Source organism: Pinus tabuliformis, chromosome 5_2, assembly GCF_031772625.1.
Source record: "Pinus tabuliformis cultivar Carrire ecotype Pingquan chromosome 5_2, CPIR1, whole genome shotgun sequence".
Classification (NCBI taxonomy): domain Eukaryota; kingdom Viridiplantae; phylum Streptophyta; class Pinopsida; order Pinales; family Pinaceae; genus Pinus; species Pinus tabuliformis.
Window position 1 is genome coordinate 187,679,948 of NC_142306.1, and position 14,011 is coordinate 187,693,958.

The following is a 14,011-nucleotide window of genomic DNA, read 5'->3' on the forward strand; positions in this document are numbered from 1 at the left end:
TATTTATTATTATTTTTATTATTTTTATATATTTTATTCATAACAGGGGGTGCCCCCACACATCCCCAATGTGTATTTCCCGACTTCCACATCTCGGAAACTTGGGGCACCACTGCTTATAAGCCATCTTTGTCTCACAAGTATTATTCATGTGGAATTATTAACAACATAAACACACACAAATAAAAGGGAGGTATTAATGTAGATCAAAATTTCAACACAGGGATATGCCACTATAGTAAACTGCAAGATAGCTTGCAACATCACATAGACAACAACCATAAGTCAAAGACAACCCACAAGGCATGACATTGAAACCATGGGAAATATTAGCGCTAGTGCCAAGAACAATGCTATCTCATTAACTGGAAAAGAACAACCCATTTGCACCAAATCATGTTGTAGCAAAATAATCTAGACTCTCTTAACAAATGCCTAAGATAAGGTTTTGAACCTTTTAACTATAAAGGATGGTGGCTTTAACAATAGTATCAAGACGATGCTTTTTGGATAAGTATCCTAAAAATGATGTTAAAATCTTCGGCATTCTACATTGCTAAGGATGCATATACCTCACATAAGCACCACCAAGAAACTCCTGTTGTAACGTCTCCTATTGCCTTAGAAAGAACTAGCATTTTTTTAAGGATCTACACTCTCTTGAGATTAAACATGTTTCATACGTATGTAAACTCTCTTAGAATTGAATCCAAGGCAAATATGTTGGTGTCTGATTGCATAAGCAAGGGTACTCTTTATAATCGCAGCCTAGCTCAATGATGTGAACAAGTCGATCTACTCTCTACCATTCAGCAATGTACTGTAAGATGCATTTCTTGGAAAAGAAAGAAAAAAAAACGTACTCCAAAGAAACAAAGCCAAATGGGAACCATAGTTACTCTACTTCTACTGGACTCATATAAATCAAGGTACATGGCTAGAGGTACTCGGTGTACTTGGAAATAGTGAAAATACGCAAAAATTAGTAATAATATATGCAGGAAAAGGTATGCTGAGTATTGATTGCCCAGTATTCAGTCAACTAAGTATGGCACGTATGGAGCTGATATAGTGAAAACTCACCTATACTTGCAAGACGGGAGGCATTAACCACCCAATACTTGGTCAACATGACAATGCTAAGTACCAAACCAAGTACTCAGCATACCTGTGAGTTCTCACAAGTTCTGATGCGTACTTAAAAGTGTATGGTAACTATGATGAAAAGCATTTGAGAGTATCCCAAGTCTGTGAAAAGAAACTGCAATCTTTCAATAAATTGCTATATGAGGCAGTGTTTTTCGGGCAAATAAATAGAACACACCTTTTTCTTCCATCTTTTCAAAAACAGCAAGGGCACTACTTGTGTTGACGGTGCCCAACACCTCATTAACTTTCTGTGCAGTCCTGTATCAAATGCATGTAAAGCCTTAAATTTATTGAACTCAATATGAAAATTCCTCAACAGACTCACTCCACATCAAGAAAAAATCATCAAATTTTAAATCCTCAATTCAGAAAGGCAAGTATGTACAAACTTTGCAGACTGTGCCCGAGCTTTCAATGTGTCTTTCTTTGACTTGGCTTCCTGTATTTTGCTCTCCAATAACTGGCACCATAGACAAGATTGTTATTTCAGGTGTACTTTCAAGTTTCCAGAAAAGACAAATACATCCGTGTACACTGTCAAGTTGAGGAAACTTTCCAAATAATAGCTGAAAATATACTTGGAGCATCCAGTTTTAAAAAAGGTAGCCAAAGTTTTGTTTCAAGGTTAGATCATATGTTAACGTTTAAAAGAACAAAAATCCAGCTGCATTTTATGACCCACTTGAAGCTCCATATATTTCCATCATGAGAGGAAAAAAATGTCTTGAATAAGCATTTTCAAGACACTAAACCCCATTGCTTGTTTTATATCTTGAAGCAACTTGATAAGGCAAACTCTGATGGATAAGAAAAATCTATGATCAACTACAAAAGAAAATTATGTTCTGCTACATGAAGAAAACTATGATCAACAACATGAAGAAAATTATCCATATCAATCCTGCATGCCCTTTTCTAAAACAAGAAAACAGTAGCTAGCTGGTATTGGAGTAGGATCAATTAGGCTTCAGCCGAGGACTAATTCTTTTGAAGAACTTCAAAAACTTAAAATGTAATCTAAATGCAACATAATACCAGCTTTTAATGCCAATTTACATATCTATGGATCTGTAAGCAGAAATGGTACCAACACGTTACCACTACATTACCATCATGTTCTACCAAGGATGAATTACATCTTGATCTAACTATCACCAAGGAGACATGGCCAATGGATACCACCTCACTGCTATAATGTTTACAGCCAATTAAAGATATAACTGAAAGAATGAGATACGCATTGTAACTTAGAGCAAGGAATAGGTGCTAAACATGAAAACCAAGTGGAGTTGATTACAATTGATCGTTATTCATTATAGTTATGTGTGACCATGCTTGACAGTTAGCAAGTAGTTGTGCATAAAGATGTAAATGGAAGATAGGCTAGGGGTAAAAATATGACGCCTGTAGTTGTTGGCCACCTGATGCGATACCAGGCAGTCAAACTTTTAAATAATAAAGAAGATAATGCACACTCTATATTAGTGTGTGTTGTGAATAGTGTGATGACATCTTGTAGATAGTATCGTTCCTTAATTGCCCTTTCACTGTAATAAGAATGATATGGAAAGTACACAATAAACAGTGGTTCCACTGTCTAAACTAATAGTCAACCAATCATGATAAATCCGAAACACTAGGAACACACTGACCAAGGGAGCAGAAAAATGTTGATTTTTGGTAGCATCGGATATGATCTAGCCTTGAAATTTGGTGGAGAGGCTAAGGCACATGAGATCTCCAAGACCCAGAAAATGTTTGGAGAAATTCCACCTGGTTGAGGAGTTATTAAAATAATTAATATTTTTAATGGGTTCCTAAGTCTAAACTTAAGAAAATTAAAATATTAATGGATATTAATAAAGATAAGGGTGAGAAGCTTCTATGAAACGAGGATCAAGTCTGTTTTAATCTTAGCCGTTGATTAGAGACTTAATCTCGGCTGTTGGTTCATCAACAGGAAAAGTATAAGAGAAGACTTGAGGATCATTTGGAGACACACCAGCAGATACTCAATATCCCAAGGAAAATCAATTTTCAAAGAGAAGGAGATCGATTTCAAAGGGAGAGTTGCAGGGTGGAGGAAGAGGAGGGCATCAGCAACAGTAAGTGACTGAGGAAGAGGTGACGCAGGGACATAGAGAGACAGCGCAGAGGGAGACGCAGCCATCATGCAAGGTTGATGCAGAGGAACGCAAAGCCATGCTAAGCCATGCTGAAGTGACGCAAAAGTGGGCGAAAGGTCTCCAAGGTGTCAGAAAGTTTCCAGGGGAAAGTCTCAGGTGTTTTCTCTCAGTTTCTCTGTAAAATCATTCCTTATAAAAGCGATTGTTGCTGAAGATTAATAAAACCCACATTTGTTGCACCGGTTTTCCCACAATGGGTTTTTCTGGGGACAATTGTCCAAAAACAACTATGTTGATGTGATTAGTTCTTATGTATGGATTTTCTCTGTGTAATTATGTGATAACTGTAGTAGAATTTATTTTAATATTTGCCGAAGGGATTTTGTAAATAACTTATTGTGAAGAATAGGTAGGTGAAATAAATCAGTAGCTACAGTAGAATTTCAGGTTAGAAATTTTCACAAAAATGTGCAGCCTAATCATGTGAAGCCAACCTCAAGATATTAAAGAAAAAGACTCGCCCCACTATACTGATGTTTGTATCTTGATTACATGTTGACAGTATAACTCTGTTATTGTCGTCAATTACTATTTTAGGAATGAAACAGAAACCACAGTAAACATTGGTTATATTTTCTAACGAACCAGGCATCCCTGGGTGACAAAACTGCACCAGTAAGAACTATTTGCTCAGGGTAGGAGGGAAAGTGCATAATAGTTGTGTGCAAACAAATAAGACACAACAGCCAGTTTATGATTAGAACATGGTCTCAACAGTATGCATGATGATTGCTTATATTGAAGTCCTCATGGCAATTCAAAGTAAACAGATGTAGACGAATCCACTATTACTTGAATCCAATCTGAACAAGAACCTATGTCACAGGGTTCGTTGGACCTGAACCTTGACGCATGGAATTCGGCGAACCTCAAAATATTTGTTAAGGTTAGTTCAAATTCATGCAGGTTTGGCTTACTTTTCGTGCAAGTTTATGGTTTGGCTTATTTTTCGGTTTAAATTCATGCAGGCTCGAATTACCCACAGCATGCCGCATAAGACAGTAGACCTCCTGGGACATGTTGTCACATCAAAGTGAACAGGTGTAGACGAATCCACTATTACTTGAATCCAATCTGAACATGTACCTATGTCACGGGATTCGCTGGACCGAAACCTTGACGTTTGGAATTTGGCGAACCTCAAAATATTTGTTAAGGTTAGTTCAAATTCATGCAGGTTTGGCTTATTTTTCATGCAGGTTTATGGTTCGCCTTATTTTCCTGTTTAAATTCATGCAGGTTTGGCTTATTTTTCATGCAGGTTTATGGTTCGCCTTATTTTCCTGTTTAAATTCATGCAGGTTCGGATTACCCACAACATGTCGCATAAGACCTCCTAGGACGTGTTGTGCAGGTTCGCTTTAAAATACACAATTCTTAAACCTGCAATTGGGTAGACTACCAGGCATTGAAAGGTTCAATCGCACATTACATGTCTAAAATTATAGAGAGGTTATGGGTTACCGATCATGAGTAAGTTATCATTTATAAATAATAAATTAATATATTTTAAATTATATATAATTAAAACAATTAGGGTCAATATTATTATTGATTTTATCAATCTCATATACATTATAAATTAATAAATCTCATATACTGTATATGTTATAAATTATAAATATAATATTAATTTTAACATATATTATCTCTCTCAATATATACATATACTTATTTATTTATCTTTTATATATTTTACAAATTTTAAATATGTATATGGATGAACCTAATGGCGAAGCTTATCCAAACCTCATCGCTAAATTTGAACTCAAATCAAACTTTACCATTGTTGAACTCAAATTCAAACCCAAACCATCTGACGTAGACAAGAACAAAGATGGGTGCAAGAGGAGGAGGAAAACAGGAAATCCATCAACCACTTATCTTAAGAAAGGCAGCCCGCAGAAATCAAGTTTGGTAGATCAGGTCTGCCATAAAAGTTAAATCCCAAGCCAAGAGGAAGTTGATAGTGGAGAAGCAAAGAAAGTTTGTACACCAATTTTTTGGACATGTTCACCAAAAAGAGACAAGATTGGAATCCCCAAATATTTTAAAGAATGCACCAGATACTGAAAATCCGTATATAAATCCTATGAAGGAAGCAATGAAAGAAGATACATCATTCAACAGAGAAAAAAAAATGAAAATCCCAAGGCCATCAGAATTCGAGATACATCATCAAGGCAGCAACATTTGCACAGTGTTCCACAAGGATGAATTCCCCAAGGTGGGAGGCATGCTCCCCACATTTCTCATGCTTCTAGGACGAGGAACACCTAGGGAAATGTTTCCCCATGTCCTCCTTTTGGGTAAAACTTGGGGAGACGGAGGGGGAAACGTTTCCCCAATGTGGGTGATGTGTTTTCCCAAAAGGGGTGCTTGTGGGCGTTCCCCCTTGTTCTTCTTGTTGTTATTAGTGAGTGGTTTGTAGTAAGTTGTGAGTGGTTTGTAGTAAGTTGTGAGTTATTGTTCTCTAATAAGGAAAAATGGTTGTTTTGGCTGGTTCCCGAACTAACCTTGCAACTCAACTCTCTTCTCTCTGACCTGATCAGCTGATCCAACCCCCTCCCCAACCTGCAGTTTAAACCCTAGTAGTTCATATAGAGTATATATGGCTGGAGTAGAGACAGGCGCTTTATCCCATTGGTTTGTATGGAATAGATATAGGTGCTTCACTAGTTTGTATAGAATTGTACAAGAGAAGAACGCATTTTGTATAGAATCGTATGAGAGAAGAACACATTTTGATGAAGGATTGGGTGTGCCCCCCTAAATTTTGCTCGAAAACAAAAATATATGAGTGGGGAACCCTAATATTCAACCTCAAGGCCCTAGTAATGCTATGTAATTAATGGTAATTTAAATTCTTAAAATAAAAGGATGCAAATGAAAGAAATATCTTTCATTTTCATCCTTTTACTTTAAGAATTTAACATTGCCATTAATTACATAGCATTAGTAGGGCCCTGAGGTCAAATATTAGGCTTCTCAAATTTTTACTTAAATTTTTAACATTTCCATTAATTTACTCCAAATGTTTGAGAGTGGTTCTGACCTAATTGGATTCTATCATGCATGAGAGTATGGAGATACCAAGCACTCTATGTATCTCAATGTTGGTGGCATTGATTATTGAACTCCTTTGTCATGACCCTAGTAAAATTGTACCTATCACAAATCTTGACTTGACATGTTAAGTTTTTCTATCTTATTTTAATGCTTATAGGGTGATATTAATGATGAAGATCCCAATATACACAATATTTTGATGATATGTAGGTATTTCTTGTAACATTTATTTCTTGGACTATAGAGGCCATCTAGAGCTTCTTTGTTGATGTATTTCTGGTTCAAATATTGATTGCATTTGGTGCTATTTTGGTTATATGCACCCTTGCTATATATATGAGAAACTTCGCATATTTGTGTATAATGGTTTGGATTCATATGGATGCACATGGATATTTACATATATTTTTTCCAATTCCTAGTTTTGGGGTCAACCAGTTTGATCACCGGTCCCATTCAAATAACATTGGTTCATTGTCCATTGTTCATTTTTAGTTTTAACTTTTGAGTCGTGACTCTAGATACTGATGACATTTGACGAAGTCTTTGACTCGTCACTTTTTATTATTTTTGAGTATGAGTATTTCAATTTACTATTCCAATCTTCAGAATTTAGTATCTACTATTTTGCTTAGTACTAATCAGATTCTAGAATAATGAACAATGAATTCAAATCAATGTATACAATATTTTACTATTTTTATTTCATTGAATCATTTATGATGTATGAATCAATGTATTTAATTATTGAATTTGAATTTGAATCATGTTTATATATATAGACCCCGAAGTCCCCCCATCCCCCCTGAATTTCCCTAAAATTTGGGGGTGCTCCCACACGTTCCTCCTATTTGTCTCCCATTCCCGTGTCTCCCCATCCCAGAAACTTGGTGGACATCGCCTTTTCATCTTGAATGATAGAAGAGACATGAAAGATAAGGTGCATCGATAGCAACACAATAACAGTAAATGTAAACTCTATAGTATATACATTCCTTTCTACAAATAAATCATTGGTTATCATGTCAAAGTTTGGGATGAACAAAGATTTAGCTACGGAATCACAGAATTGCAAGAAAGTCCTAGGTCAAAAGAGAAGCCATCGAATATTAGTACTGGTTCTGGCATTAGTTCAGAACATATGATCTAAAAATAGTAGTCTGCAATTGGTGGGACATCACCTGAAAGAAAGGCAGCCAATGTGGTGGGCAGGAAGTCTAGGTCTTTCGGAATGACAGTAACCTCTAGTGCAATAAATGGAACCATGCCTAATTAGCTCACCAGTTTCCAAAAAGCAACTCCCAACTTCAATAAAAGTAATTTAGGACAACTGTCAATTAAATAAAGGAACATGGATAACATAACAACTAACAATAGTGAACGCAGGCCTGTATGTGATATATCAGCCTGATGAGAAGGATTTCCCAAGTTCTAAAGGTACAGCTCAGCCAGTGGATAACTTGGCGTTGCCTTTTACTTTTCAAGTTGCTTCAAGAAACATAACCTGAGGTCAGGTGCTGCACCGCATAGTGCAGACTTCCTTCTGCCATTGATCTCACCAATGAACCAAGACCCAGTTGCTCATTTGGCATCATTTCAAAATTGGATTGCACTTCAAAAGCTCCCTGATAAAACCAAAACCAAGGCGAGGTTCTTGGCAACCTTGCCAGGAATGGCAATTCTTTGGCAGCAATATGCTACTATGATATAACTCTTATGGTCTTAGATACAAAAGTTTCTCCATGTTAAAAATTGAAACATTCCTCATCACTTTTGCATACATTAAAAACCCTATAAAACAGTTACATAGTGAGATGGTAAAAGACTTCGATGGACAACTAATGAATGCTTATTTGAATTTCCATTAATAAGATGGACCTTGCAGATTCGATTTCCGTACCAAAGGTTTTGATGATTTCTTCCTTAAATAATGAATAGTGTGAATCTGCATCCTTTAACTAACTTTGAACAAGTCCAAGAGATGCCCATGAAATTCGAAGATCAGTCACTGATTTAGTAAGTAATGTCAGGCAACTGCAATAATTTTATTAGGAGTAACCAAAAACATGGAGAAAGTTACAACTGAGAAGACAGTAGCCTTGCAAATACAATCAGTACAAGTATTTCTACATACAATCTGAAAATCATCGAAAAAAGTATGGAACATAAAAACATTGAAAATTTGATTCTGGGTTTCAAAGAGGTCTTTAAAAAACGTGGCACGCACTAGGATGGTCAAGGACCAAGGCCATATTATGAATACATTAAATCAGCTAGAGTAGTAACTGAGATTAGCACAGAACATATAGTCAGGACTTGATAAATTTGGCACAAAGAATTGCCCACTAAACCCAAAAGGTACCATCAAGGAATACCATAGAAATAAAAGGTAAGGTAAGCTGCAAGCTATCTGTTGCCATGATTGCTTGTCTACTCACTACTCAGACTTTGATCATTTGGAACTGGTGGATGAAAAATTGTAGAGATCTGAGAAATTGCAGGCAGTTCCATTAAAACTAGCCAGTTCCAGTTCAGACTAGTTCAGACTAATCCCATTGTTGCTCTCAATCTAGATTGCTTAATAAGCCTTTGCACTAAGGTGCTAGATTTTGCAGTAATAGGAACCACTGCTACAGAAGGTGGAGTAATGATAAGTGCCTCGGCACTTTTCGCCCATGCCAAGCCTCTCTCAGCCTTAAGCCTACATGAAATTGGGTGTGTTCAAGTTTCTCTAGTGCTCATCATGTTCTACCCCTTACAGATGACCAGTGCCTAATCAGACTGTTCCATTTAATCATGCATCAGCATCCAATGCAAATGACACTAGCTCTAGTAGTAGTGATAGATCAATATCTTATCACATTTGCCACTTAAACTCCAGAGTATCAATCCACATCATTGATACTGTAATGTTCCAAAAAGGAAATAACAGTGATAAACAAAGTAAAATACCATACAACACTGAAATATTTAAACAACAATCAAACACCCACAATTTACACCAGAACTGCACCAAAATTCAGCCATTTTGTTATATATGGAGAATAGTACAATGCATGAATTGTGTGCACCTGGGCTTGCCAAAGCAAGCTAAACAATCCCAAGTGAGAAAGATGCTACCATGATGCAGATGAAAGACTTCTCCTCAATGTTCTGTGTTGGCTCTGGAAATTCTGCAATTGCAGGTTGGAAGAAACCCCTGTTTGAGCCTCCAAAAATGCTCAAAAATTTCACCAAATTAATCTTGAGCTCTCCACCAAAATCCTAGAAAAACCCAGAAAGGGTTTGGCCTATCTCCAAGCCAAAGTCGAACCCACAAAATGGTGCAAATTCCTCAACTAACTAGCAATTCGCCCTGCTATAGGAATTAGGATTTCAAGCCTGAATATCACCCGAAAAATATTGGAAAATTAGTCAGAGATTCCTCTCAATAAACCCACAAAAACGCAAAAAGGTTTTGGGTTGAATCCACCGACCCTCGGTGACCCCCAACAAGTGCAAATTGCCCAATTTGGCCAGAAAACACCCACAAAACTGATACTACTGAATTAAGCCCAAATCCACCACTGGAAATCTCTCCCAGCTTTGGCTAAATTCTCCCCTGACGAATACCTCCAATCTTCGATCCTTATCTCTCCTCAACCTCTATTCCTCCATCCCCTGTGCACTTCCAGAAATGCAGAATTTCGGCCCCAAGAATTCTCTCAACTCAACCCTACTAATCACCACAAAACCTCGAGCAAAATTAAGGGAAAAACCCCTGCATATCCTTTGGTGTTCTGCTCCTTCGTAATTGATCTCCCCACAAGCAATTTAAACCACTTTTGCGCCCTGGAAGAAAATTAAGGGAAAAACCCCTGCAAATCCTTCGGTGTTCTTCTCCTTCGTAATTGATCTCCCCACAAGCAATTTAAACCACTTCTATGCCCTGGAAGAAAAACGTACTAGCTGAAATAATTTGCAAATATGCCCAATGGAAACTCTGAATTGAGCTCTCCAAATTGCCTCACTAGGGAGACACTCAAAGTTCTCCGAAATGAGAGTGGAATTCCAGCTCGGAAATTCCTTTTGCTGAACAGCATGGTTGTCTTGGCTAAGCAGCTCAAGAGAACTAATGTTGAATTGTCAAATGATCAAAGATACCAAATGGAGGGCCTCCAAGCTCTATTTATAATTGCTATCCATCTCCTTTGGTGTCCCCACCTTCCACTAATAAAATATTACTTTGCCGCCATTCTTCATTAAAATGATAATTTCCACTTTTCTCCCACAAAATAATATTTTCTCCTTTTTATTTAATATCACCAAAAATTGGACAAACTCCTTAGTGAATTTTGCACTCATAAAAATTGGGAACATTACAATCCTCCCCGCTAAAAATTGCTTGTCCTCAAGCAATTTCCTGTTGCTCCAAACGTTGGCCTAGCCAATGCTAGGGTCCCAAATGTGCCACTGAACCATTCCTCATTGTTGAACATCCTGCCATACTAGTGACACTCCCCACGTCAACAACGAATCACTAGAACCCAAAGGAAGATCTGAATGATCTCCCCCTATAGAATCCAGCTCACCCCTAAGGGTAGTTGAACTGCCAAATCCTATTGTACCCGGATCCCATGCTAGTTTCATAAGGGTGCCACCATGTTGACACTGCGCCACTCTGACTATGACAAACTGCCCATCATTCTTAGATTGTATCCTCCCCTCCTACTTGATGGTGGAATATCCATGAAGGCCAAGCTTATCATGCCTAGGCATGTCCATGATGTCAATGTCTACCCATCCACTATCAATCTCAGTCCTGAGCAGCATCAGGATAAATATACCTCGCCATACAATGGAGGTTTCAGCGATCTCCCATGCGTCACACCCAAGGTGAACTAGATCACCCTCTCCCATGATCCTGCTCATCATAGAATGGAGTGTCCTATCAATCAACTGGATCCCTAGATCCCATAGCCATACTAGAGATACACAACTCCCAAACCTCCCTGCCTGTAGTTGTGACCTACTGCTAACTACTGGGACCCCTTTGTGCCTCGTCTCTGACCCCTGTATGTATCTGATAGATGGACCCCAAGTATTAAGAATTTGTCCCATGCATGCCAATCTGCCTTGCTCTTGCCAGACCACACAGTGAAATCTGCTATCCTGCCTCCTGAAAGCGCACCCCAATACTGCCTGGAGTCTAAACATTTGCCTGTAGACCAGGTCTACCATCCACTGCACCTCATGCTCATATAATGCCTCGGACTGTCTCGTCGAAAGTGCATCATGCAGCTCCCTCGCAATCACCTCCCCGAGTGTGAGCCCAAGGGTGGAACATATGCTACCTCGGCAGTAAACCACGCCATCCCTAAGCCTGTATCTGTCATCTCGTGCACCCACCAAATGTCTCAACTGGAGAGTCTCCCTCCTGCCCATGACACACTATGTCTCATCCAACTGCCTAGGGTGAGCCTCCCATGTCCTATTACCTGTATTGAGAGCATCAAGGGGTAGCAACCAAAGCCACTGTAAGCAATACTGGAGAGTGATGGGTGGGTAGGTCCCCAAGGGTATGATCAAGACTCTGCAGGGATACTGAAGAGTAATCCTATGGACGTCCCTCTCTCCGCCTCGAATCTGATAACCCAATCGAAGACCTGTCTCCATTGAACAAGATGTCCCTAGATGCTCAACAACATCCTCATTGATCCTAGGTGAGCTGCACCCAATGGTACCCCTAATGTCCCTGTCCATAAGTCTCCTTGGAGGCAACACTCCAAGAGCCCACTGTGTCGCACCATATGCCACTGCATACCACCAAGTATCCCCATACTCCTTGGCATGCCACTGTACACCGTGAACTATCCCTGTACACCATTAGATACCCCCTGCTACTACTGTACCATCTCGTATACTGCTTGTGTCACTGTACCTGGCACTCCCCATGTGTACTCGATGCGATGTGAGTCTCTCAATGAAAACCAGCATGCTACATCAAACAATTATGCATCTCCATGCTCCTCTGCAGGCCACTGCTCATCACTGCATACCTTTATACAACACTGGATGCTAGAATCTAAAATTGGGTATGTATGCATTAGGTCGCATCCCTCTGCATAACACTGGACTCTGTGGCGTATCTCTATGCACCCCTGGGTACCATTGCCTATTGTTGTACCACCATGTATCATATGCCATGCCGCATGCGCCAACACATCCAACACTCTGCTAGTAAGCCCGCCAAGATGTGAGCTATATCTCCTCATCTCCTCAGATAGACCTAAGTGGCCTAACTCCTCACATGCTAATGTGAATGAGATTACTAATCCTATCCTCAATAGCTTCTGTGTCCAATATACCAGTGAAAGAGCATGGTCTCCATACTATGAAAATTCGATAATACCAACTGAATCTACTACCGCAGCAACTGATTAAACTTCTCCTATTTGTTAATTACTGAAACAAATTATTTACTGCTTTCCATAGCAAATATCGAAGCTAATACTATTGCAGCCTTCACTTGATTAATTAATTTGCCTAAAATAAGAACAGAACAATAGAGAAAGATGCACATAAGTGACACAGTATTTTTTGGACAAATGTCCCCGAAAAAACCCAATGCGGGAAAACCGGTGCAGCCACTCTGAGGGTTTTATATTATTAAGCAGTAGTTTCTAAATACAACTCCAGATGCCCTTCTAGCAATCTAGTTACAGAGAAATAAACTGGCACAAAAACTTAGTGAGATTACCTCACTCTACCCTGCAATTCCCGGTTGTTCCGGCAGCTGAACCAACTATCCCCGACTATCACTACGTTGGCCCTACATAGGCCCTGCATCAGCCTCAAAAGGCTCTACGTTAGCTCAACTGGGAAACATTTGCCCTCTGGAGCAGTTTCCAACCCTCCCAGCTCAGAAATGTCAACTCCCTCTGCAAACTCAGACTTTTGCGTTGAAGACTACACAGCTTTTGCGTGAGCCCTCTTGGCTCAACGTCAAGCTCTGCGTGGAACCTTCTAGCCCAGCGTCAGCCCCTCCTGGGTCTGCAATGCCTCCTCCTGGTGTCTCTCTACCTCTCTGCTACGTATCCTGGGTCCTAGAGAAGATACTCCAACCCAACTATCCCTACCCCTCACTGCAAAAGCTTACTATCGAAATTCTCCCGGCAGCACCTCTGCTGTGCTTCAGAAAATCAAACTTCTGAACTCTGTGTGTTTCCAAGTGACCCACAAGCCTCCTTAAATAATCTCCTCGTTTACATTCAACGGCCCAGATTAGAAGCTAATCAATGGCTAAGATCATTTATGCTTGATCCTCATCTTCTTCTAGAAGTTACACCCACAATTTATATTAATACCCTTTAATTATTTTATTTTCATAAGTTTAGACTTAGGGTCCCTTTAAAAATAATTAATTATTTTAATACAATTGTTTCTGGGTGGAATTTCCCAAAACGCTTTCTGGGTTCTTTGGAATACATGTGCCTAAGCCTCCCTGGAAAATTTGAGACTTAGAGCACATCCAATTCTACCATAAATTAACACTCCCTCTTAGCGAGGAATGTGCTCTAGCAATGCAACCTGCTAAAGCATCACTTTGTTCTGTAACATCTCCCTCT

At 39.1% G+C, this 14,011-nt stretch overlaps 1 protein-coding gene across 1 annotated transcript in view; it reads right to left on the reverse strand.

Moving 5' to 3' along the window:
* The window catches only part of PTAC4 (plastid transcriptionally active 4), a 161,402-nt gene that overhangs the window by 63,644 nt on the left and 83,747 nt on the right, over positions 1 to 14,011 (reverse strand). The window contains exons 7-8 of the mRNA XM_089436150.1: positions 1,539 to 1,609; positions 1,325 to 1,407 (exon numbers count right to left, since the gene is read on the reverse strand). Coding sequence (XP_089292276.1) covers positions 1,325 to 1,407; positions 1,539 to 1,609 — 154 coding nt within the window. The remainder of the gene's footprint in view (positions 1 to 1,324; positions 1,408 to 1,538; positions 1,610 to 14,011) is intronic.